This window comes from Lithobates pipiens, unplaced genomic scaffold (assembly GCF_037356315.1).
Source record: "Lithobates pipiens isolate NorthernLeopardFrog02 unplaced genomic scaffold, aLitPip1_a1.2 Scaffold_19, whole genome shotgun sequence".
NCBI lineage: Eukaryota > Metazoa > Chordata > Amphibia > Anura > Ranidae > Lithobates > Lithobates pipiens.
The window spans coordinates 284619748-284646894 of record NW_027507764.1 but is presented as its reverse complement, the minus strand read 5'-3'; the positions used below and the strand labels follow the sequence as shown (position 1 = coordinate 284646894).

The 27147-nt window shown below is 44.4% G+C and overlaps 1 protein-coding gene across 8 annotated transcripts in view; it reads right to left on the bottom strand.

Moving 5' to 3' along the window:
* The window catches only part of RECK (reversion inducing cysteine rich protein with kazal motifs), a 909451-nt gene that overhangs the window by 751223 nt on the left and 131081 nt on the right, over positions 1-27147 (bottom strand). For all 8 annotated transcript variants that reach the window (XM_077491985.1, XM_077491988.1, XM_077491986.1 and 5 more), the window contains exons 3-4: positions 17961-18035; positions 12958-12994 (exon numbers count right to left, since the gene is read on the bottom strand). In XM_077491985.1, the coding sequence (XP_077348111.1) occupies positions 12958-12994; positions 17961-18035 (112 nt within the window). The remainder of the gene's footprint in view (positions 1-12957; positions 12995-17960; positions 18036-27147) is intronic.

Below are 27147 nucleotides of genomic sequence, written 5' to 3'. Positions count from 1 at the left end.
AGCACATGATACCACATGGTATTTACCAAATATATTATTGAAACACCACTCTTACCTTATAAACATGGAACAGGCTCTGAAAGATTATTTAAAACATAATACATGCACAGAAGTCTCCTCATTAACCCTCTGGGAGGCACACAAACTGGTTTTGAGAGGGATATTCCAACAACAAATTGGAATACTCAAGAGGGAATGCAGAAACCTGGTGCAGAAATTGGAAAAGTAATTTAATTCTTCTTTAACAGCCTTTCAAACTAATCCCACTCCATCTGCAAAAAATAAACTAGGAAAAGCAAGATTGGAATACGATTTATTTCTCACGGATTCTGCTGAGAACATTGCAACGCACCAGACATGCATTTTACATAAAATCTAACAAACCTGGTACTTAATTCTATCAATAAATCTTCTATGAGTCTGTACTTGATGGGCGCTGGTGAGTCTGTACTTGATGGGCGCTGGTGAGTCTGTACTTGATGGGCGCTGGTGAGTCTGTACTTGATGGGCGCTGGTGAGTCTGTACTTGATGGGCGCTGGTGAGTCTGTACTTGATGGGCGCTGGTGAGTCTGTACTTGATGGGCGCTGGTGAGTCTGTACTTGATGGGCGCTGGTGAGTCTGTACTTGATGGGCGCTGGTGAGTCTGTACTTGATGGGCGCTGGTGAGTCTGTACTTGATGGGCGCTGGTGAGTCTGTACTTGATGGGCGCTGGTGAGTCTGTACTTGATGGGCGCTGGTGAGTCTGTACTTGATGGGCGCTGGTGAGTCTGTACTTGATGGGCGCTGGTGAGTCTGTACTTGATGGGCGCTGGTGAGTCTGTACTTGATGGGCGCTGGTGAGTCTGTACTTGATGGGCGCTGGTGAGTCTGTACTTGATGGGCGCTGGTGAGTCTGTACTTGATGGGCGCTGGTGAGTCTGTACTTGATGGGCGCTGGTGAGTCTGTACTTGATGGGCGCTGGTGAGTCTGTACTTGATGGGCGCTGGTGAGTCTGTACTTGATGGGCGCTGGTGAGTCTGTACTTGATGGGCGCTGGTGAGTCTGTACTTGATGGACGCTGGTGAGTCTGTACTTGATGGGCGCTGGTGAGTCTGTACTTGATGGGCGCTGGCGAGTCTGTACTTGATGGGCGCTGGCGAGTCTGTACTTGATGGGCGCTGGCGAGTCTGTACTTGATGGGCGCTGGCGAGTCTGTACTTGATGGGCGCTGGCGAGTCTGTACTTGATGGGCGCTGGCGAGTCTGTACTTGATGGGCGCTGGCGAGTCTGTACTTGATGGGCGCTGGCGAGTCTGTACTTGATGGGCGCTGGCGAGTCTGTACTTGATGGGCGCTGGCGAAGAGACATTGATAGCCGCTGTTGAGTGTGTATTTGATGGGCGCCGGTAAAGTAGGATTTAATGGGCGCTGGCGAGTCTATTTGATGGGCGCTGGCGAGTCTGTATTTGATGGGCGCTGGCGAGTCTGTATTTGATGGGCGCTGGCGAGTCTGTATTTGATGGGCGCTGGCGAGTCTGTATTTGATGGGCGCTGGCGAAGCGGCATTGATAACCATTGGTGAGTCTGTATTTGATGGGCGCTGGCGAGTCTGTATTTGATGGGCACAGGTGAGATGGAATTTGATGAGCAAAGGTGAGATGGAATTTGATGAGCAAAGGTGAGATGGAATTTGATGAGCAAAGGTGAGATGGAATTTGATGAGCAAAGGTGAGATGGAATTTGATGAGCAAAGGTGAGATGGAATTTGATGAGCAAAGGTGAGATGGAATTTGATGAGCAAAGGTGAGATGGAATTTGATGAGCAAAGGTGAGATGGAATTTGATGAGCAAAGGTGAGATGGAATTTGATGAGCAAAGGTGAGATGGAATTTGATGAGCAAAGGTGAGATGGAATTTGATGAGCAAAGGTGAGATGGAATTTGATGAGCAAAGGTGAGATGGAATTTGATGAGCAAAGGTGAGATGGAATTTGATGAGCAAAGGTGAGGCTGCATTTAAAGGGCACTGGTGAAGCAGCCTTGATGGGTGCTAGTGAGACTGTATTTGATGGGCAGAGCTGAGACTGTATTTAATGGGCAGAGGTGAGGCTGCATTTGATGGACACTGGTGAGATGGCATCAATGACTCCCCCCCAGTTCCCTCCCTTCATTAACTCCCTCCTATACTGTTTCCACATTAAAGCGTTTGAACTGGTTAAAAAATAATGTTCTTTAGCAATGAACATATATTTCATATTAGTAATTATGCTACCAAAATAAGCGTTTGCTGTAAATTGCATCCAGCATTGCACCTGTTTCTTCTTGCCGGAGGCTGACATTTTGTTGAAGCCCAGAACCCCTGAACAGAAGTAAATCATAAAGTGGAACTAAATCAATTGATTTAATGGTTTAAAAAAAGCTATATTCCTGGAATGTTGGGATTGCCAACTGTCACATTTGCTTAATTCCTCAACCAAACGGTCAAAGCATCATATGGCTGGTGTCATAACTGATCACATGTGCAGCACCATGGCAGTTGCAGATTAAACAGAAGCAGCTTCCTTGGCTGTAAAATATAGGAGGGTTTAATTCGGTTTAAAAGGCTGTCAGCAGGCTTCTACAAACACACCAGTGCCTAAAGGTGCCTAAAATTTTGAGCAACCGAACATGTACAGAGCGGGGAGACAGTATATTACTGGATTGTACATAGTATAGACACAATTTTTTTATGTTTTACATAGCTATGCCTGCAACAGAGCCCAGCCCAAAGTGATTGGGCAGGACTTCATTTTCTGACTAAAGTTCCACTTTAACTTCCACCCTCCAATACAGTTCCCTTAATCTGGCTGTCCAGGATTGCATAGAGAATTGGACAAGCCTCAGGGGCTTGTCCAATCCTCGGCCATATGCCCCCACATTCCTTTGGGTGGAGGGGGGGGGGGGGGGGTTTATTTGTCTAGGAAGCCAGACAGACTGGGATCAACCAATATTTTTGGCCTTACGTCATGTGGTCACTGAAAACCAATCAATCACTTGACTAAATGACTCTTGTCCTAGACAGGAGCCAAAACCAAAACCCAATTTGTCTTTCAGGGGTTATTCGTTTATTTCTGTAGCGGATTGATTCACGTTATACAATGTCTAGACCTCCACGTTAGAAGTTGTCGGGTGCGGGTTTCAAATGGAAAAGAAAACTTCTAGAAGAGGCCCAAAAAATGGTTGGATCATTAACCACTTACTGACCAGCACACGACAATGTACGTCCTATTTTTGAAGAGGGATATCTCGGTAACGGCAGCAGCTGCTGCCACAACCAAGATATCCATCTCTTCAGGCGCCGGTCGGCTGTACGATAACTGTAGTCTCTGCGGCGATTTCGCCACGAGATCACCGCTATTGGCGGCGGGAGAGGTGCCACCCCCCTCGGCGGAGGCGATCGGGTCCTTTCACTAGCTGGGGATAGAGACGAGTGAGGCTAAGATGGCCCCCACTCATCTCTATACAATAGGAGGGCTTAAAGGTATATTTTTTTTAAATGTCATTTTTTCTTTTTTTTTCTTTTTTGTAGCATGTTAGTCCAAATATGAGATCTGAGGACTTTTTGACCCCAGATCTCATATTTAAGAGGACCTGTCATGCTTTTTTCTATTACAAGGGATGTTTACATTCCTTGTAATATGAATAAAAGTGATCCATTTTTTTTTTTTTTAAACAGTGTAAAAATAAATAAAATCAATTAAAATAAATAATAAAAAAAAAAAAAAAAGGTTTTTAAACACCCCGTCACGACGAGCTTGCGCACATTAGCGAGCGCATATGTGAGTAGCGCCCGCATATGAAAACGGTGGTCAAACCACATATGTGAGGTATCGCCGCGATCAGTAGAGCAATAATTCTAGCCCTAGACCTCCTCTAACGCAAAAAATGCAACCTGTAGAATTTTTTAAATGTCGCTTATGGAGATTTTTGAGGCTAAAAGTTTGACGCCATTCCACGAGCGGGCGCAATTTTGAAGCGTGACATGTTGGGTATCAATTTACTCGGCGTACCATTATCTTTCACAATATAAAAAAAATTGGGCTAATTTTACTGTTGTCTTATTTTTTTTATTCAAAAGTGATTTTTTTCCCAAAAAAAGTGCGCTTGTAAGACTGCTGTGCAAATACGGTGTGAAAAAAAGTATTTCAATGGCCGCCATTTTATCCTCTAGGGTGTTAGAAAAAAAACAATATAAAATGTTTGGGGGTTCTAAGTCATTTTCTAGCAAAAAAACGGTTTTAAACATGTAAACACCAAATCTGAAAAAGAGGCCTGGTCCTTAAGTGGTTAAAATCCACACAAGCTCTGGATGATGAACCAGATTGTGAAGTTGAAGACAATCCTGTGCATATGGATAGTGGTGAAGGACCTTCAACAACCATGACAGTGGGTGGTTCAGCATCGATAACTATTAGTGAGCAATCTGTTGAAGAGAAAAGTGACACTGATACTGAACTGAAGTGAACTATCCAATATCACCAGAACTACTAGAGATCACTTCATTACCACTGGATTTCTCTGATCCAGTGGATTGGCCAGATGTCATCACTACATTATGTCGGGGATACCATCGTAATGAAAGGCCCAGCAAAACCAAATGAACGCTTTGCATTTCCCAGGAATAACTCTAATAGACGTTTTACAGCAGACCATTAAAAACGCCACCTTATAAATGGAGAAGTGCAGATGAGACATTGGCTAATCTACTCTACCAAACTAAACAAAGTGTTTTGTTTTTGTTGCAAACTGTTTGCAAACAAAGAAATAATTCTGATTGTTGGAGGTATCGATGATTGGAAAAATATACTGAATATTTTGACAGTACACAGTCTGCATATCATCTTGCTTCTGTGGGAAGGTGGAATGAGTTATTGATAAGGCTTGGATCAGGAAAAACTACTGACCGGGCTTACCAGAGGTTATTAACCACTTAAGCCCCGCACCAATTGTCAGCCTAAGGACCAGAGGTCTTTTTACAATTTCGCACTGCACTGTTTTAACTGGTAATTGCACGGTCATGTAATGTTGTACCCAAACAAAATTTGCATCCTTTTCTTCCCAAAAATAGAGCTTTCTTTTGAAGGTATTTGATTGCCTCTGCAATTTTAATTTTTTACGATATAAAAGGAAAAAGACTGAAAATTTTGAAAAAAAACAATATATATTTTCTACTTTTTGTTGTAAGAAAAATTGAATAAACTCAATTTTAGTCATACATTTAGGCCAAAATGTATTCAGCCACATGTCTTTAGTAAAAAAAATGTCAATAAGCGTATATTTATTGGTTTGTGCAAAAGTTATAGCGTCTACTAGAGTACATTTTCTGGAATTTACACAGCTTTTAATTTATGACTGCCTATCTCATTTCTTGAGGTGCTAAAATGGCAGGGCAGTACAAACCCCCCCCCCCCCCCCAAATGACCCCAATTTGGAAAGTAGACACCCCAAGGAAATTGCTGAGGGGCATGTTGAACCCATTGAATATTTTTTTTTGTCCCAAGTGATTGAATAATGACAAAAAAAAAAAAAAAAACGGGCATCCCCTCATTTTGGATCGCTCCTGAAGCGAAACGGACCTCCACAGCCAGCGGGAGGGGGTCCGATCGGACCCCCCACCCGCTGGAAGGCAGGCACGTACGGGTACGTGATTTTGCCCGTCCGTGCCATTCTGCCGACGTATATTTACATTCGGCGGTCCTTAAGTGGTTAACACAGCACTGGCAAAGTGTTCTCCAGCGCCTTGTAGCCATCGTCCAATATCTTGGTAAGCAGTGCTAGAGTTTCAGAGGAAGCAATGACACACTTTACAGTGCAAACAATGGTAATTATTTGCAACTTGTGGAAAAGCGGGCCACATTTGATACAGTGATGCAGAACCACCTTCAAAAAATAATAAATTCGGAAATTCATTGTCACTATCTGGGAAAGTATATACAAAATTAATTAATTGGCCTTATTGCTAAAGAAATAAACAGACGGTTTCTTCTACTTTTAAAAAATGCCAAGTACTATTCCATCATTCTTGACTGCACCCCACATGTGCTCTTGTGGAACAGATGACCATCATTGTTAGGTTTGTGTCAATCATACAAGGGGACTCAATAACAGCAAGCCCTGAAGTGAAAATCGAAGAGAACAGTTGACTGAATTGATTCTGGCAGAGCTTGAGAAACTGAACATACCATTAAGTGATATGAGAGTGGTATGATAATGGGTCCAGCATGAAAGGGAAGCACTCTGGTGTTCAGAAGAGAGTCAAGGATTTGAATTCATGGGCATTCTATATTCCTTGCAGTGCTCATTCTTTAAACCTTATTGAAATTATGCTGCTATGTGTTGTAGGGAAGCCAGTAAATTTTTTGCAGAAAATATATGTTTTTTTATCTGGCTCAGCAAATCGGTGGGACATCTTAACCACTTAAGGACCGCCACATGGCACTGTACGTTGGCAGAATGGCACCGACAGGCACAAGCACGTACATGTACGTGCTTGTCTTCCAGCGGGTGGGGGGTCCGTTTCGCTTCAGGAGCGATCCGGGATGAGGGGATGGCCGTTGGTTTCTGGCCATCCCCTCTCGATCGCTCCTGGCGAATGAGAAGCTTCCCCCGCCTGTGTAGTGTAAACACAGGCAGGGAGGAAGTGATGTCATTCTCCTCGGGGCGGTATTTGTGACCGGACTGCGAGGAGAACACAATAGTAAGTGCACCAACACTACACTGACATATAGGTACACATAGGCACACAAACCCCCCCCCCCCTCCTCCCAGTCACAGTGTCACTGATTGCAGTGATCATTTAATTACTGATCACTGCATTTAGTGTCAGTTGTGACAGTAAAAACTGTCAGGGCAGTTAGTGTTAGGTCCAGGGTAGCCCCTACCCCCCCAATAAAGGTTTAATCCCCTGATTGCCCCTAGAGTTAACCCTTTCACCCCCTTTTGCCAGTGTCACTAAGCGATCGTTTTTCTGATCGCTGCAATAGTGTCGCTGGTGCCTCTAGGTAGCTAGTTTTTTTATAGGTTCACCGCCAGGTTTTTATAGGCGCTAGGTACCCCCATATACTACCCAATAATGGTTTTAACCCCCTGACTGCACCTAGTTAACCCTTTCACCCCCTTTTGCCAGTGTCACTAAGCGATCGTTTTTCTGATCGCTGCAATAGTGTCACTGGTGACGCTGGTTAGCCAGTTCGTTATTTAGGTTCTCCGTCAGGTTTTTATATAGCGTCAGGGACCCCCATATACTACCTAATAAAGATTTTAACCCTTGATTGCCCCTAGTTAACCCTTTCACCGGTGATCACCGTATAAGTGTTACGGTTGACTCTGGTTAGGTAGTTTGCTTTTTATAGCATCAGGGAACCCACCATTTATTACCCAATAAAGGTTTAACCCCCTGATCACCTGGCGGGTGATATCAATTAGGTTTTAGGGTCAGGGTCTGCGTCGCCCCAGGCAGCAGCTGGGTTAGTGCCAGTACCCCTATCACTCACACGCAAAGCATAAACCTCCCGTAGTGGTATAGAATCTGAACAGATCAATATCTGATCTGATCAGATCTATACTAGCGTCCCCAGCAGTTTAGGGTTCCAAAAAAACGCATCGTTAACGGGATCAGCCCAGATACCTGCTAGCACCTGCGTTTTGCCCCTCCACCCAGCCCACCCAAGTGCAGTATCGATCGATCACTGTCACTTACAAAACACTAAACACATAACTGCAGCTTTCGCAGAGTCAGGCCTGATCCCTGCGATCGCTAACAGTTTTTTTTGTAGTGTTTTATATTTAAATCCTGAAAGCAGTGCTTGGTTTTCGTGGTCCTGTACGTAGCTAGGCTCCTAAAAAGTCCCCTACATGTGGTATCCCCGTACTCGGGAGAAGCAGCAGAATTTATTTTGGGGTGTAATTTCACTTATGCCCATAGCATGTGGAGGCAATATATCATTTAGTGACAACTTTGTGCAAAAAGAAAAAAAAAAAAAAAATGTAATATTCCTGCAACTTGTGGCAAAATATAAAATATTTCATGGACTCAACATGTCTCTCAGTAAATAGCTTGGGGTGTGTACTTTCCAAAATGGGGTCATGGGGGGGGGGGGGGGGGGGTTGTGCTATTTTGGCATTTTATGGCCTTCAAAACTGTGATAGGTAGTGAGGAGTGAAATCAAAAATTTGCACCCTTAGAAATCCTGAAGGCGGTGATTGGTTTTCAGGGTCCCGTACCTGGCTAGATTCCCAAAAAGTCCCACATATGTGGTATCCCCGTACTCAGGAGAAGCAGCAGAATATATTTTGGGGTGCAATTCCACATATAAATATGGCATGTGTGAGCAATATATCATTTAGTGACAACTTTTTGTAAACTTTTTTTTTTGTGTCATTATTCAATCACTTTGGACAAAAAAAAATATTCAATGGGCTCAACATGCCCCTCAGCAACTGCCATTTTAGCACCTCAAGTAATGAGATAGGCAGTCATAAATTAAAAGCTGTGTAAATTCCAGAAAATGTACTCTAATTTGTAGACGCTATAACTTTTGCACAAACCAATATACGCTTATTGACATTTTTTTACTAAAGACATGTGGCTGAATACATTAAAAAATAAATATCGCAGAGGCAATCAAATACCATCAAAAGAAAGCTCTATTTGTGGGAAGAAAAGGACACAAATTTCGTTTGGGTACATCATTGCATGACCGCGCAATTACCAGTTAAAGCAGTGCAGTGCGAAATTGTAAAAAGACCTCTGGTCCTTAGGCTGACAATTGGTCTGGGGCTGAAGTGGTTAAAGAAGCACATCAGTAGGCGGACGGTGAAGCCGCTATCAACTACAAGATGGTCAAGTAGAATTGATGCCAATCGTCCTTTCAGATTTGAAATAGCTGAAATATATGACACACTGATGGCAATTGAAGAAAATCCAGCATTTGTTATTCTTGCAAGAAGCGAAGCTGCTTCATTGGAAAAGAGCTGAACAGCTTTACATTTTTGTGTTTGATAGTAATGTGGTTTAACATATTAAGTAGCATTAATGAAGTAAGCAAACTTCTTCAAAGTCAATTTACTTGCCAGATGTTGTGGAGCTTTTGGAATCCAGCAAAACCTAAAACAATTTTGCCTAGTTTCTCCTAATGGCAGGCTAAACGACCCATGTAGTTACAGAGAGGAGCTGTGTCGGTCGGTGAATATAAGAGAAATGTTTATTTATAGCCAGGGCTTTAAGACAAGGCACATGGGGCCACTGCCCTGGGCACATGGGACCACTGCCCTGGGCCCTGTTATTGTTGTGGGGCCCAAACAGCTTCCTCATACTTGCCAACTATACCAGTTTAAATTCCCTCATCCCTTGAGGTTTTAGTCCCATGCCATGTCCTGATATCTCCGTGTGAAGTTCTGTTACTAACGCTGCTCAGCTCTGCCCTATTGTTGTGTACAGATGACGTACCTGCAGACCCCGTATTTACATGTAAATATCCTGCATTGATATGCTAATATCAGTGGACCGGAAGCATTCATATGTAAATAGAGTAGGTATTCATATGCATATCATGACTCCCTGAGGTCATATCCACTATCACCTATACTGAATGCTGCCCACTAGTGAGATAAAGGGGCATGCTTGAAAGTCCTGCCTACAACTGTGGTCAGCCTACCATCAGCCTGTTCTGCAAAGGTAAGCAAATTAGTGGGGGGAGTGTAATGTGCGGTTTGCAGAGGTAGGCAGAGAAGGAATTACAGTCTGAGGTGCAAAGGTGAGCAAGGAGGGGAGGTATGGAGGTAAGAAAGGTGGGTGCAAAGATGAGCAGAGAAGGCAGGTAGAGTTAAAGGGGAGGGGGAGAGGAGAGGATGGGGGAGCTTTGGGGTGCAGAGGTTAGCATGGGTTTTAGGATGCAAAGGTGTACTGCTCTATGCACTACAAATGCAGAGAAAAGTCCCAAACCCTTTTTTCTAAATCACACGGTGCCAAGGCACATGTCAGCAAATGCGTGAGGGTGTCATCAACAATTAATAGCACTGTTGCGTATCTGCTAGGCGGCAGCACATTTCGCATGCGTTCTGAACACACACAAATGTAAACGCATGCTAAATGTCTCAGTTACATTGGTGGTGAGTGTAAATCTTCTCATTACATTGGTGCTTGGTGTAGAATCCTTTCATTCACACTATTGGCGGTAAAAAAAAAAAAAAAAATCAGCATTACCATTAAAGTGGTTATAAACCCGTTTTAGGCTATCCAAAGAAAAAAAAAACCTGCAAGATAAAGACATTTTATACATTTTAGACATAGCATACCAGCTCTTTATGAATTACTTACCTGAGATCGAAGCCCCTGCAGTGGTCCTTCTTCACAGCTCTGGCGGCCAACATCTCCCCGGGGACTTACTTCCGGGTATCGCGGCTCCAGTCCTATGATTGGCCGGAGCCGCAATGACGTCACTCCCATGTATGCCTGTGGGTGCCACCAGGAACGGCACAGGCTAACTGAAGCAACAGCTCGTAGTGCCATTGCTTCAGTTGGCTTAAGTGCGCATGTGCTGATGACGTCGGCACATGCAAATACAGGGATATCTCCTGAACCATGCAGGTTTAGGAGATATCCAGTGCAGCTACAGGTTAGCCTGAATATAGGTTTGCCTGTAGATTAACCACTGGGCACTTAAACCCCCTTCCTAACCAGATCAATGTTTAGCTTTCGGTGCTCTCACACTTTGAATGACAATTACTCAGTCATGCAACACTACACCTATATGACATTTTTACTTTTTTTTAACAAAAATAGAGCTTTCTTTTGGTGGTATTTAATCACCGCTGGGTTTTTTATTTTTTGCGCTATAAATAAAAAAAAATGAAAATTTGGTAAAATAAAATAAATAATTCTTTGTTTCTGTTCAAATATATTGGCGAGTATTGGCAGAGTATTGGCAGAGTATTGGCAGAGTATTGCAACGTTGCAAAGTAATGGAAGAGTATTGCAGAGTATTGCACAGTGTTGCAGAGTATTGCAGAGTATTGCACAGTGTTGCAGAGTATTGGCAGAGTATTGCACAGTGTTGCAGAGTATTGGCAGAGTATTGCACAGTGTTGCAGAGTATTGGCAGAGTATTGCACAATAAGGGCAGAGTATTGCACAGTATGGGCAGAGTATTGGCACAGCGTAGCGCTGTGGGCACTACACATCCAGCCCACAGCACTTCTGCCATCTCTCCCCCTCTCCCCTCTCACTGTACCGATCGATACAGGGGGAGGGAGGAACCAACACCAGTTTGTTTACAAGTGATCGCTCCGTCATTTGACGGAGCGATCAGCGGCTTTTTACCGTGATCTGTGATGGTCTTCCAGACTTTGAATGACAATTACTCAGTCATGCAACACTGTACCTATATGAAAATGTTGTCCTATTTTCACACAAATAGAGCTTTCTTTTGGTGGCATTTAATCACCGCTGGGTTTTTTTATTTTTTGTGCTATAAATCAAAAAAACAGAAAATTTGGTAAAAAAAAAAAAAAAGTTATTTTGTTTTTGTTAAAATTTATTGCAGAGTATTGGCAGAGTATTGCAGTGTTGCAGAGTATTGGCAGAGTATTGGTGAGTATTGGAGAGCATTGGCAGAGTATTGCACAGTATGGGCAGATTATTGGCACAGCGTAGCACTGTGGGCACTACACATTCAGCCCACAGTGCTGCTGCCATCTCTCCCCCTCTCCCCGTACCGATCGGACAGAGAAGGGAGGGAGGAACTGGCGTGATGAGATAATGCCGGTTTGTTTACAAGTGATCGCTCCATCATTTGAAGGAGCAATCACCTGGTAAATAGCTGCTAGAAGCTATGAGCAGCTGTTATCGCATCCGGGATGCACCAGGTCTTCTGAACCCGGCGGTCACGGGTGTTTGCAAGAGTGCATCCCAGGGGGAACATGAGGGCAAGATTTTGGGAGGACGTCCATGGACAGCCTCCCAGAAAAACACAACCGCGCTGTAGCCATCTTTCGGCTATGGCCCAGCCGGCAAGTGGTTAAAGTGGTTGTAAAGGGTTTACAACCACTTTAATCACACCACTGCCACTGATCCCAGGAGTCCTAGGATCCCTGGGAGTTTTCGCTCTATTAATGGATCCACCCACTTCCCCAGATCATGGTGTGCAGGCAGTGAGGAGATTATGTGCAGTAACCTCTAACAACCAATCAGTGAGCAGTATTGATGTACAGTAATCTTTAGCAACCAATCAACAAGCAGAAATCATGTGCTGTAACCTCTAGAAATTAATCAGTGAGCTGTAATAATACACTGTAAATTCTGGCAACCAATCAGAATTGCTGCCTGATCTGATTCAGTAAACGGATTTTGAGTCTAGCTGCTATTTATTGTATGTCTAAGAGAAGGTGGAGAGTAAAACTGCATGGGGGGGGGGGACAAAAAATGTTTTGCCCAGGGTCCAATCAATATTAAAGACGGCCCTGTTTATAGAGCAAAAAACCCAGTGGTGATTAAATACCACCAAAAGAAAGCTCTGTGTGAAAAAAATTACAAAAATTTAATATACAGTAGGTACAATGTTGCATGAGTAATTGTCATTCAAAATGTGAGAGTGCTAAAAGATGAACATTGGCCTGGTTAGGAAGTGCCCAGTGGACAAGTGGTTAATTGGCTTTGTCACCTCACTGTGCCTTATCTACTGTATGTTACAAACTCTTTATTGCTGACTTCATTGTCTTTAAGATGCCAGTAAACAAATTCAGCTGGTTTACTTGGCATGTATGTGTACCTTTAAATTCCTTTGTTTATAACAGAAATGTCAGAACCCAGAGTGTTGACTTGCAAGGTCAAGGCAACCAGTGAGGTGCATAATCTTTGAGCAGCCCTCATGGGGGCAGAACCACACAAACACATAATAAACATCTATAAAACTGTGCCAAAAATTTGTTTTCATCTCACCTGGTAAAGAGGAATTCATACAGTTCCAAACATCTGTCTGAAAATAAGACAAAATAATAAAAATTATTATTTTCAAGTATGAACAACAAATATTTATTTCTTGATCATACATCACTGGACACAGGAGCTCATTACATAGTGGGTTATATAGGCACCTCTGGTGATTGGACACTGGCTAACCCCAATTAAGGAGAATTCCTCCCCTATATAACCCCTCCCATATGGGAGGCACCTCAGTTTTTTCGCCAGTGTCTATGGTGGTTGGTCACGTAAAACATGTGCTATGAAGAAAGCTCTGTGCAGGTCCCTGCGGGGGCCTAAGGGCTACAACAAACCGGATCCATATCTCGGGCCGATATTTTGACTCCCAAGATGGTATGGTACCCGGACCTCGTCATCCAAAGAAACTAGGTTTTGCCTTTAAGTCCTCTCCTATTGGAAGACTGGGCTCTGGGAAAACCAGACTTGGTGTACTATTTACATAGTGGCACGAAAGTTTCTGGCAGAGTCTTTTACAAGGTCCAGGTAGGAGGTTCTTCTGAGAAAGAACCCCAAAAGAACCTGAAGGTTGGCACAACTCTGCCCGCCGTGATGGGTGAAGGCTGGAATCTGTCTGTTTTCAGCAATTCCTGCGGCAAGGACAGGTAAGGGAAATTAATCCTATATATATTATGGATTTCTTCATTTGAGTAGTAGTATGTCTTACCTGGTTTCCACCACTAGAGGGAGTAAAGGCAGCCTGATGCATACTTACATGCCTTTCAGTACACACGCTCAGTGAAGCCTGGTTCTCCAGCTGTCTCACGTCTCCACTGCAATCCCTGCCACAATATAGGCAATACAGGGGTCCCACGTAATCTGGGGGTCCCACGCAGCTCCGATGGAGATTCCTTTCCCCCTTGGATTCCGCGGTCCTCATGCACGAGCGCCGAGCGGGCTAATGGAGGAGGGGGAGTGTGGTTGTGAGCCGTGCACGTCGGTGTGCACGGCGCTGTACTGCGCAGGCGCCAGGCGGCAGATTTAAAAAGCCCAGTGTCAGGGGGCTGTAAGTGTGAGACACAGGAGCTGTGGGCAGTAAGCATCCCAAGGGATTGGATCCAGGCAAACCTAAGACACTTACTCAGCATCAGGTTGTGCAGTTTAAGCATATATATTTATTGTGAGACTTTGTACTAGTACAGTGCCTTGCAAAAGTATTCGGCCCCCTTGAACTTTTCAACCTTTTGCCACATTTCAGGCTTCAAACATAGATATAAAATTTTAATTTTTTGTGAAGAATCACCAACAAGTGGGACACAATTGTGAAGTGGAACGAAATCTATTGGATATTTTAAACTTTTTTTAGCAAATAAAAAACTGAAAAGTGGTGAGTGCAAAATTATTTGGCCCCTTTACTTTCAGTGCAGCAAACTCACTCCAGAAGCTCAGCGAGGATCTCTGAATGATCCAATGTTGTCCTAAATGACTGATGGTGATAAATAGAATCCACCTGTGTGTAATCAAGTCTCTGTATAAATGCACCTGTTCTGTGATAGTCTCAGGGTTCTGTTGAAAGCGCAGAGAGCATCATGAAGACCAAGGAACACACCAGGCAGGTCCGGAATACTGTTGTGGAGAAGTTTAAAGCCGGATTTGGATACAAAAAGATTTCCCAAGCTTTAAACATCCCAAGGAGCACTGTGCAAGCGATCATTTTGAAATGGAAGGAGTATCAGACCACTGCAAATCTACCAAGACCTGGCCGTCCCTCTAAACTTTCAGCTCAGACAAGGAGAAGACTGATCAGAGATGCAGCCAAGAGGCCCATGATCACTCTGGATGAACTGCAGAGAACTACAGCTGAGATGGGAGAGTCTGTCCATAGGACAACAATCAGTCGTACGCTGCACAAATCTGGCCTTTATGGAAGAGTGGCAAGAAGAAAGCCATTTCTCAAAGATATCCATAAAATGTCTCGTCTTAAGTTTGCCACAAGCCACCTGGGAGACACACCAAACATGTGGAAGAAGGTGCTCTGGTCAGATGAAACCAAGATCGAACTTTTTGCCCACAATGCAAAACGATATGTTTGGCATAAAAGCAACACAGCTCATCACCCTCAACACACCATCCCCACTGTTAAACATGGTGGTGGCAGCACCATGGTTTGGGCCTGCTTTTCTTCAGCAGGGACAGGGAAGATGGTTAAAATTGAGGGGAAGATGGATGCAGCCAAATACAGGACCATTGTGGATGAAAACCTGTTGGAGTCTGCAAAAGACCTGAAACTGGGACGGAGATTTATCTTCCAACAAGACAATGATCCCAAACATACAGCAAAATCTACAAAGGAATGGTTCACAAATAAACGTATCCAGGTGTTAGAATGGCCAAGTCAAAGTCCAGACCTGAATCCAATCGAGAATCTGTGGAAAGAGCTGAAAACTGCTGTTCACAAACGCTCTCCATCCAACCTCACTGAGCTCGAGCTGTTTTGCAAGGAAGAATGGGCAAGAATTTCAGTCTCTCAATGTGCAAAACTGATAGAGACATACCCCAAGTGACTTGTAGCTGTAATCGCAGCAAAAGGTGGCTCTACAAAGTATTAACGCAAGGGGGCCGAATAATTTTGCATGCCCCACTTTTAATTTTTTTATTAGTTAAAAAAAGTTTCAAAAATCCAATAGATTTCGTTCCACTTCACAATTGTGTCCCATTTGTTTGTGATTCTTCACAAAAAATTAATTTTATATCTTTATGTTTGAAGCCTGAAATGTGGCAAAAGGTTGAAAAGTTCAAGGGGGCCGAATACTTTTGCAAGGCACTGTACCTCTGCTTTGTAGCTTTGGACTATGTCTCCTCATAAGAGGGTCTCAGGGGGAGGTAACAAGGGCACTGGATCTTCCCCTATTCGGTTGTGCATGAGACTGTTAGGAAAAATGGTCGCCTCCTTCGAGGTCGTTCCATTCGCCCAGTTCCACTTAAGGCCTCTGCAAAGATGCATCCTTGCTGCTTGGAACATGAAGCCCCAGTCCTTGGATCTTCCTATGCGTCTATCCCCAGGGACACGCAAGAGTCTCGTCTGGTGGTTACAAATCGAGAATTTGCTGAAAGGCAAAACTTTTCTTCCTCTTCCATGGAAGATTATTACGACAGATGCCAGCCTGACAGGCTGGGGAGCAGTGTTGGAGGAGACGTGCTCGCAGGGGAAATGGTCTGCGATCGAGAAGCTATTGCCCATAAATGTCTTGGAGATCTGGGCAGTTTATATGGCTCTCATAAACTGGTCTTTCAGACTACGGGGTCTCCCTGTTCGGGTTCAGTCCGACAATGCCACAGCAGAGGCCTATATCAATAACCAGGGCGGTACCAGAGTCTGGTTGCGCAAAAAGAGGCGAGTCGCATACTTGTCTGGGCAGAAAAGCATGTTCCATGCCTTTCTGCAGTCTTCATTCCAGGAGTGGAAAATTGGCAGGCGGATTTTCTGAGCCGCCAGCAGTTGTGCCCAGGAGAATGGGCTCCCCGACGTGTTTCGGAACATATGTCGCAGGTGGGGTACTCGGCCTTGTCAGTGTTTTTTCAGAAGCCACTTGCATCGCATTCCCTGGTGCGGGCTTTCATCCAGGGGGCTATGCGGATGAGGCCGCCAGTCAAACCTCCAGTATGCCCATGGGATCTGAATTTGGTTCTCTCGGCTTTGCAGGGGCAACCTTTTGAACCTTTGTATCTGGCTTCGTTAGTTCTTCTGACTAAAAAATTGGTTTTCTTGGAAGCCATGTCCACGGCTAGAAGAGTGTCAGAAATAGCAGCTCTCTCCAACAAAGAGCCGTATCTAATTATTCATAAAGGACCGGGTGGTCATGTGTCCCAACAGGTCCTTTCTGCCTAAGGTGGTTTCAGGATTCCATTTGAATCAAGATGTAATCCTACCATCCTTTTTTCCGGACCCACAGTCCACAGAAGAAGAATCTTTGCACACTTTGGATGTGGTTAGAGCAATCAGTATATATCTTCAAGCAACTGCTCATATAAGGAAAACTGATTGCTTGTTTATTTTGCCGGAGGGCCCTAGGAAGGGCCAGGCGGCGTCAAAATCCACTCTCTCAAGGTGGATTAGACAGATTATTTCTCAGGCCTATAGTGTTAAAGGGAAGATCCCGCCTTTTCAAGTGAAAGCGCACTCAACTAGGGCTGTAAGTGCTTCTTGGGCAGTGCATCATCAGGCCTCCCTGGCTCAGATCTGTAAGGCTGCAACTTGGTCATCAGTCCACACATTCACCAGATTCTATCAGGTGGATGTCAGAGGGCAAGAGGATATCGCCTTTGGGTGCAGTGTACTGCCGGCTGCAGTTTAGGTCCTCCGGTCCATGGCGGTCTATAATTATGATCTGTGTCTCCCTCCCCTCAATCTGAGCATTGCTATGGGACATCCCACTATGTAATGAAGCTCCTGTGTCTCGTGATGTATGATCAAGAAAAAGATTTTACAGGTAAGCTGTATATAAAAATAACAATTTTTTACCCATCATGGGATTGTGCGACACCTTGATAATGAGACTCTTTTTAATAGGTCATAAGTTGGGACTGAACCAGCTGATATTAATTTGCACTTACAGGCAGAATTGCTTTCTAATTACTGACAGATTTCAGCTGGTATCTTGGCTTTCCATGCCTCTTTGCACCTCCCTTTCTTGATGTGTTCAATCATTTTTCCCCTGTGTCATTTCCATTTTATTACACATAACTTAATTTCTGAACGTATTTGTTTTTGGTTTCTTTTTTAAGTATGGATTGCATGGGATATTAATAACACCTGGTGAACATTTCATGTCAATAGCACCTTTTTAGAAATATATTTACCTTGAAAAATGGTGACATGTTCAATACTTATTTTACCTGTTGTATACCCCATATGAGGACAAGAAACTGAGACACTTTAAATCAATTGCATTATTTTGATCCAAACAATATGTGATATGCTAGTCATATTCCGGAAGGGGATAAAACATTTATGTAATATTTACCATAGATGAAGGACAGTACTCTGGTGCCCTCTGTAGTAAATGCTTCTGTTGAGACTCACTTTTTGAGGCCAATATCTAGAGCAAAAAAAGACACTAGTTTATTTATACACAAAATGGAATTGAGACTTGTAACAGACCAAGCTCAATATCAACTTTAACATTAGCTTATTACATAGCATGTGACAGGACTTTTAAAACCATAAGTGTGATTGTATACCTGCATTTTTTTCACCAAGGTAACAAAACTGCTCATAATGAAAGTATTATAATGTGTCTTTAGTAGAGATTATGCATTCTTGCAATTATTAACCAAAAAAAAAGTCCACCAAGTATTTCCGTATTTGTTTTGTAAGACACTACATGTTCATTTCACAGTTGCCAAAGGTAAATTGATATATAAAAGAAATACAGTAATGTAGACATTATATTATTGTATATAAAACATTAGTGTTGTAGCCTTTTTAGAAACGAATTACCAAGAGGTACTAATATTTAGGGTCTTATGCGCCCGGGACATGTGCCCAGAATGAAGACAACTTATTGTATTCCGGGTATCTATTCCTGAGCATATATGGCCTTCAACATCCAGCCCCACCCAGCCGCAGCAGCTTTCAGCCTGTCAGACTTTTACCGACTGCTGGCAGTTGGGCTGGATGTTGCAGCTGTGCCTTCTGTCTGCACGAAAACACCAAGATTGGTCACTCACAGGCTAAACACCTAGTGTGCATGTGGCCTAAAAGGTTGGTGATTACAGTACACTCATTTAGTGAAAAGGTGTTTGTGGTGAAAGTTTAGGTTGAGCAACTTTAACAAAAACAAAAAAACACAATTAACTCCCAAACCTAAGGTTTAAAGTCAGAGTCTCCCACTCATCCAGGACAATGAGAACTTAAGTGACTCAAGTCTATTTTGGTTGGATACCTGGGTCTCAATTGTCCTAAAGTATTTAACTATTCTGAAAGGGAGGAAGAACTGTATTCCTTCCATTGTTACGGGATTGTTATACTATTTCCTAGGAGGCAATGCTGCAGAATACTCTTCTTTATTTTGGCTAGAGGCCTCACTATAATTGATTTAAAAAACAACTTGTAGGGAGCCTTCCATATTAGAAATACTGGAAGAGGAATTTTTTTTTCCAAACAACGCAGTCTTTATTGGAAAAGTAAAACAGTTACAAGTATATAACATTGGCATCAACGTCACGTGATAAAGAATACATAGCATCAATCGCTTATTAAGCAGTACACGTAGTTAAGATTGCGTGTTCAGATATATAATACATAACAGATCGCGTTACTTATAATCAACAGGTGGCCAAATGCCCACAGGGGGAGGTCCAGCGTGGGGTATGTATCCGGGGGAGGGATTCAGCCCGGAGATATTAGAGATTCTATATTGATGGGGTCAATCAGGGATTACATTGCATGTAGCTGCATTCCCCAACCACGAGTCCCAGATTTTCCCGTACTTGACCAGGCAACCCCTGGGGGCATAGGTCTCTTTCCTATACAGCAAAACATTGTTAACAGCAGCAATCCATTCTTGGATCGTTGGAGGCAAGACCCTCCATTTTCTCGCTATCAGTAGTCTGGCTGTGAATAGTGACTCTTCCAAGAATATTTTATGAAATGTATCCAAATCTGGGTCCGGGAATATACACAGCAGACATTGTTTAGGGCATAAGTTCAAGGGGGATCCCATCTCGTCGTGAATAAATGTAACAATTTGAGACCAGTAGTCCTGTATTTTTGGGCATGACCATAGGTGAAAGAAGGTGCCGGAGGGGCTGTCACATGTAGGGCATCGTGGATTGTAACCGGGCCTGTATTTGGCAAACCGAAGTGAGGTCAAGTATGATCTGTGCAGGATAAATAACTGTGTGAGATGATCTGACAGAAACCTTCCTACTGGTGTCCAGTGCATCCTCCCATTCATCATCCTCCAACCCCCCCACGTCCCCGGCCCATCTCTCTTTCAGCTTGTAAGCAAGGACTGTAGCAGTGGGGCGGAGAAGAGAATTATAGAAGATTGAGATAATTTTTTGGGAGTCTTGTCCCATAATAATACTTACAATGTCCATCTGCTCTATATTGGGAGGTGAGTCCTGAAATTGAGCCTGAAGGGCATGGCAGATTTGGCCCATACTTATGTTTTGGATTTCAAGATCACAATTAGAGGCTCTAAACTGAGTCTAACATAATCCTCTGGGGAACGGGTGATTATAACTCCTAGCTATTTCATGGTGCTAACCCTGACCAGGGGGGAATAACGCCTGAATTTTTGTTGGGGCACCTATGTCAATGGGAAGAATCTGAGATTTGTCCCAGTTTATTTTCAATCCTGAGTAACTCCCGAAGTGCTGTATCACCTCCAGAGCCGTTTGGAGAGATGGGCCTGAATCCACCAAGTATAGTAACATGTCATCAGCATAAAGACCAATTCTCTCCACTAGTCCCCCACTCCACAGGCCCTGAATGTTTGTGTGGTTTCTAAGGGAAGATGCAAGGGGTTCCACTGCCAGGGCATACAAAAAGGGGGATAAAGGACATCCCTGGCGCGTGCCCCTGGAGAGTGGAAAGGGGGCAGAGACTTGACCAATATCTTAGCGCTAGGGTTACAGTATAGGAGTCAGATCCACCTGATGAAATTGGGTCCGAATCCAAAACGACAAGCATTCCCAGAGGTACTCCCATTCAACAGAGTCAAACACCTTTGCGGCGTCGAGAGACACTATGACTCTGGATCCCACCTAATCATGTTCAGATTGCATATTCATGCGGAGCCTCCTGAGGTTATATGCCGTATTTTTGCCTGGCATAAAACCAGTCTGATCTGGGTGAACCAGGGTAGAAATCACCCTGTTCAACCTCAGGGCCAGAACCTTAGTCAAGATTTTAATATCTATTTGCAGTAGGGATATTGGGTGGTAAGACTCAGGTATTTCAGGCTTCTCCCATAGAGGTAGGCATATACTCGGTTGGAACATGTGGGAAAATAGTTTGTGTAACTTGGGGATCAATGTGTCGACATATGACGTAGAATTGTAGGGGGAGACCGTCAGATCCAGGTGCTTTTGAGGCTTCTGCTATATCATCTTTGGTGATTGGGGCCTCTAGCACCTCGATCTGGGGCTCGGAAAGTGTAGACAGCTCTATATCGGTCAGTAGTGCCCTTGTCTCTTGCCTGGGGTTGTTGGCGTTAGAGGTGTATAGAGTTGTGAAGAAGGAGCGAAACTCCTCCGCCACCTCCTCAGGGTCAGTCACTACTGAGCCAACGGTTGTACGGAGCGAGACCACAGGTGGAGGCTTATGATCTATATGGGCAAGGTACGCCAGAAGGCGTCCCGCACATTCCTCGCACTCGTACACTCTTGTTTATTATAAAATATCTTTCCGGGGGCGTGGCTTGGACGAGCACGATGGCAGACGCATAACTCGAGAGCTCCGGCACCTCAGGCGACTATACACAAGCACTGAGGTACGATCGCGCCATTCACCCCCTAACGATGGGTACAGCTTCCCGGAGCTCCTCGGCCTCACGATCCCGCTCCCCGCGCGAAAATACAGGCGGGCAGAGCCAAATCATCCCTGACATGTTCCGCTCACAGAGGGGAAACATGGCGCCGTCCCATCGGGGCGCCTCACAGGCCTCAACGACGCATCCTCCCCCGCAGGCTAACATTGTCCTGTCAGAGACTTCTCCCCGTACGGCTTCCTCCGATCATAGGCCCAGCGGGGATCCATATTCAGGAAACACGTCCTAGTCTCCGCTTACCATGCAGGACCTGCGCCTCGTTGCCTCAGACATAAAAGGACACGCTGGCGGCGACCATTGCGGAGCTCCGCTTGGACTTTAGGGCTCTTTCCGATCGCGTGCAGACAGTAGAGACACTGTATGACCAACACGATCTTGTGCTGCGCAAAACCACCAGGAAGGTAGATGGACATATCTTGCTACTTAGGGAGATGCAAAGAAACATGGAGGACTTGGACAACAGGGGGAGACGCCATAACCTGAGGGTCAGAGGCCTCCACGAATCCATAGAAGGTGAACACATCTCCCCAGCCGTGGTCTCTATTTTCAACAGTGTTCTAGATAGACCCCCACAGACGGCTATCGCCATGGAAAGGATTCACCGCGCACTGCGGCCTAGAGGTAGAGACACTGACCCCCCGCGTGACATCGTGTGCTGCCTGGTGGATTTCCAGCTCAAGGAAAATATTTTAAGAAACGCCAGAACCAAATCGCCACTCACATACGAGTCAGCCCCTATTCAAATCTTTCAGGACCTCTCAGGCATCACACTGCAACAACGCAGAGACCTGAGACCTCTATTAGAGGTACTGAAAACCAGAGGTATTGTATACAAGTGGAGGTTCCCCTCACTGCATCTCATCTAGGCCGCACCGCGCACCTCAAAATGCCGGAGGACTTACCCAACTTTTGCGCAACCCTAGACATCCCTGAGATCGCTGTTCCTAATTGGTATGCAAATTTTTGTCCGTTGGCCTACAAAGCGACCAAACAGCAACCAGAGCGAATGGAAACTCAAGATTCTGGTCACCGCAGGAGAAGATCACCCTCCAACTTCAGAGGACGCCGTTACAGTGACCATACTTCCAGAGACCTCAGCCCCTCTACCTCTCTGCGTTCCCGGAGGGCTAGGAGGGATCACTGAGGGCTGTAGCTCCCTTCTATAGCTCCCTTTTGCAGCCATATCTGCTTCTTTCTGAACCCAGAACCTAACTTCGCTCTTCTTCTCTGAGGACTCACACTGTAATACCATACCACCCCCCAGAAACTTCTCAGTTTTTTTTGGCTTGCTTTATTAACTTTTGTAACGTTTGTCCCTTTTTCCTCTAACTGATGGCAGATGTTCAAACCTACACCTCTCTGATGGCAATATTAGTGTTGTCACACTTCCCTGACTGGGCGGAACTTTACTACATATGACCCCAGGAAGACCACATGGGGTTAGTCTGCAGTACCTTCCCGATATCCGGAGTGATCTTTGGTGTCGTCTGTTTAAGCAATTAAGGATACCGTGACACTCAGCTTACCTTGCCTTTCATCACCTTCGGTAGACTAATGGCAGCACTTCTCTCTTGCACATGTAAGTTGATCTGTTGAATCCCATCTAATGCACTTTTGGGAGAGCTGCTACCACCGAACACTTGGAGTGGTCGTGCGGACCAACCTTTGAACTAACTGCCATATATAATTACTTACGCCATACAAACTATCTTGAACTCAATCCCCCTTCCTCCCCCCCCCCCCCCCTTTTTTTTTTTTTTCTCTTCTTCTTCTCTGGGTTGGTAATCCATTGCACTATGTGTCCTCATTATTGTTCTCTTAAAAGTGTTCATTCTAATTATTTTAGTTGATGTTATACTCCTGCTCACCACAGATACGGTTTTTGCCGGTGATGACCAGGAGTACAGTTATGCATTGCTTACTGGGTTACATTGAACTAATGTATTTCATAACTTGCTAAACATATGGCTTAAGTTATCCTTTTTGTCGGTACTGCAGTTTAACATGATTGATGCTTTGGTTCCTGCCCTTGACTTTTTATTTGTTAAAAATTTTACAGGTATATGGGCCACATGACCAGTACCCTAACAAGTTCTTATTAGAATATCGCACATGTAGAGTTGTTATACTACCGTGTGAAAAATACACAAAGGGTTGTCTGAATCAAAACCTGGCCTACAGTGATAGACCTTACGCCCCTCTACATTCCTTTTAGGGGTCCACCTTGACTTCCTACGTACATAGATCGTACCCCACTACAATGCTCATGTCTTTTCAATCCTGGGGTGCCGAGCCATCACACATCTATTTTTTTTGTTTTATGTCCGCTGTAGGTTTTGTACTTGCTAACCCCCACGTTTGGGTGGGCTATAGGGATCTCGGCCCATTTTGAGGTGGGCCCCCTTCACCCACTCGACACATTATATTATACGATACCACCCTAGAAGGTGGTAAGCACTTTCATCGTGTGAGAACTATTTCCTCTTCTTCACGCTCTCTTCCAGGGTAGCCCTTCACCCATTACATTAACACCTCCACGCCCCGGTTCGCCCTCCCTCTCCCTTACCTCCCCTACTCCTAACATGACGGACTGTACATCCTCTGACTACCATTCCTCATCCCATGCTACCGTACATAACACTAACCTTTACTCACTCAACATTAGAGGCCTCAACACGCCCGAAAAGAGAACTCAACTACTATATACCTTGCGCAAGGCTAAAGCCCATATAGCTCTCCTCCAAGAGACACATTTTAGAACAGATGCGATTCCCAAGCTACGTAACACCTACTATCCAACGGTTTTTCATGCGACCAATACCCAAGCAAAATCTAAAGGGGTCTCGATATTGATTTCAAAAGATTGCCCCATTTCCATCATGGATACTCTACAAGATCCAATGGGTCGTTATTTATTCATTAAAGGTACCATACATCAAAAGCCCATAACTATAGCGAACATCTATGCCCCAAATTCTCACCAAGTGACCTTTTTCGAGAAGCTCTATCCCAACTCACTACCTTTCAACAAGGAATTCTCCTCTTAGGAGGTGATTTTAATATACCACTTACACCTTCTCTGGATACATCCAATGGCACAACGTGCTTGAAATATAGTGCGTTGAGGGCCATAAAATTGCACTTACAAACATTGACTTTACACGACACTTGGCGCACTCTACACCCGACAGAGAAAGACTTCACCTTCTTCTCTCCCCCACATCAGAAATATTCGAGACTTGATCACTTTTTCATTTCCCAAGCTGACATTCACTGCCTAGAAAAAGCTACGATTGAACCTAAGCTCCTCTCCGACCATAACCCAATCACTATTTCGCTACGTCTTTCCCACACTCATCCTCGATCTCACATATGGAGATTGGACGATTCCCTACTGTTAGATGAGGAAAACAAATCTTGTCGAAAAAATTGTTTTATGAGTTTGGCAATAAATCTGGTAAGCTGTTGGCTAGAGCCCTCCAAAAGCAAAAAGCTAGTTTCAATATACATAAGATTACAACCCCCACAGGAGAGGCTGTTATAGACTCGGATGCCATCGCCCACCATTTTGTGTCCTATTTTCATTCCCTATACAACCTGCCGCAACACCCGCCCGCGGATAGCAGAAATACTAGAGCTGACCTAATAACATTTCTAACAGAATATTCCCCTCCTCCCATATCTCCTACTTTACGCGCTAATCTAAATGCCCCTCTGACCATGGAAGAAATGACCTGTGCCCTTAAACAACTTAAAGCGGGCAAAAGCCCGGGCCCCGATGGTTTAACGGCAGCGTACTATAAATCTTTTTCGGAACACCTGTTACCACACCTCCTCCAGACCTTCAACACCTTCTCTTCCTCTAATAGACCCATGAATGATCTTTTGGAAGCGCATATTACGTTGATCCCCAAACCAGGCAAAGACGCCACACTAATCCCTAATTACCGCCCCATTTCCTTACTCAACGTGGATATCAAACTATATGCAAAAATGTTAGCAAACCGCATCCTACCCCTTCTCCCAGATCTTATATCCACTGATCAGGTAGGATTCATCCCTGGCAGGGAAGCCAGGGATAACACCATAAAAACCCTCAACATCCACCATTGGCTTACCTCATCTCACACCAAAGGATTTCTCCCATCACTAGATGCAGAGAAGGCGTTCGATAGAGTGGCCTGGGACTACATGACAATGGTACTGACACCTAGGTATCCCTCCATTGACGGTTCAAATGATTTCCATCCTATATTCATCCCCTACTGCAAGAATACGGGTCAACGGCCGCCTATCGAAAGCCTTCTCCATTGCCAATGGCACTCGTCAGGGGTGTCCCCTTTCCCCACTTATATTTGTGCTTACCATGGAGCCGCTCCTTTGCATGCTTAGGGCGAATCCAAACATTCGTGGAGTTACCATTAAAGATTCACACTATAAAATCGCCGCATATGCGGATGACATCATGCTATTCCTCACAGATCCCGTTATCACTTTACCTAACCTTCTGAGAGACTTAGACTTTTCGCATCCTTTCCAATCTCAAAATACATTTTGAGAAATCGAAAGCACTAAATATCTCCCTACCTGACAATATCGTTGACCAATGCCGCCAAAACTTTCCCTTTAGCTGGGAAAGACATGACTTGACATATCTAGGCATTAAAATCCCTTCGGACCCATCACAGCTATATGCCAAAAATTTTGGTCCAGCACTCTCCAAAATACAAGACGACCTTCAGAATTGGCACAAAGGACACCTTTCCTGGTTTGGCAGAATTGCGGTTTTAAAAATGAATGTCCTTCCTAGACTACTCTATTTGCTCCAAACTATTCCTATCACGCTCCCTAAATCCTTTTCTCTCACATACAAAACTATTTGCAGAAAATTTCTTTGGTCCCTTAAACCCCCCAGATTGAGTTGGGCTAAATTAATCCTTCCCAAACAATGTGGCGGATTAGGTCTACCAGACATCCACACCTACTATAATGCGAGTTTACTCACTAGAATTGTAGACTGGCACGTGCACCATGTCGCTAAGGCATGGATTCATCTCGAACAGGCTGTTACACACATCCCACTACCCAATCTTCCTTGGATCCTGAAACGGGCAGTCCCTGTGAATTGCTGGTCCCACCCTCTTATAGGCCCTACTCTACAGGCGTTTGTACACACATGTAAGTCGCTGAACACAACGCAGCCGCATGGACCCATGACCCCTATCTCACGAAATCCTGAATTTCCCCCGGATCTGACGGGTCATGACTCTCGTCTTCCACTTCAAGACCCACCCTACAGAGCGCATCAATTCTTTGCACGGGGCAAACTACTCTCCCATCCCACAATGATTGCTAAATTTCCAAACCTACACCTCCCATTCTTTAAATTCCTCCAAATTAGACACTTTCTGACTTCAGCGACACCACTCTCATATTGGCACCGGGACCTAACCCCCTTCGAAACACTATGCAATAGCTCGGAACCCCAACAACATTTGATTTCGCTTATTGCGAAGATGTTGAGCTCAGACACCTCACCACGCAAACCTATCTTACAATACTGGGAAACAGACCTACCGACCAAACTGACGGACGACAACTGGAGTACGATCTACGAACATACACATAAGGGTACACTCAATGTATCAGCGCA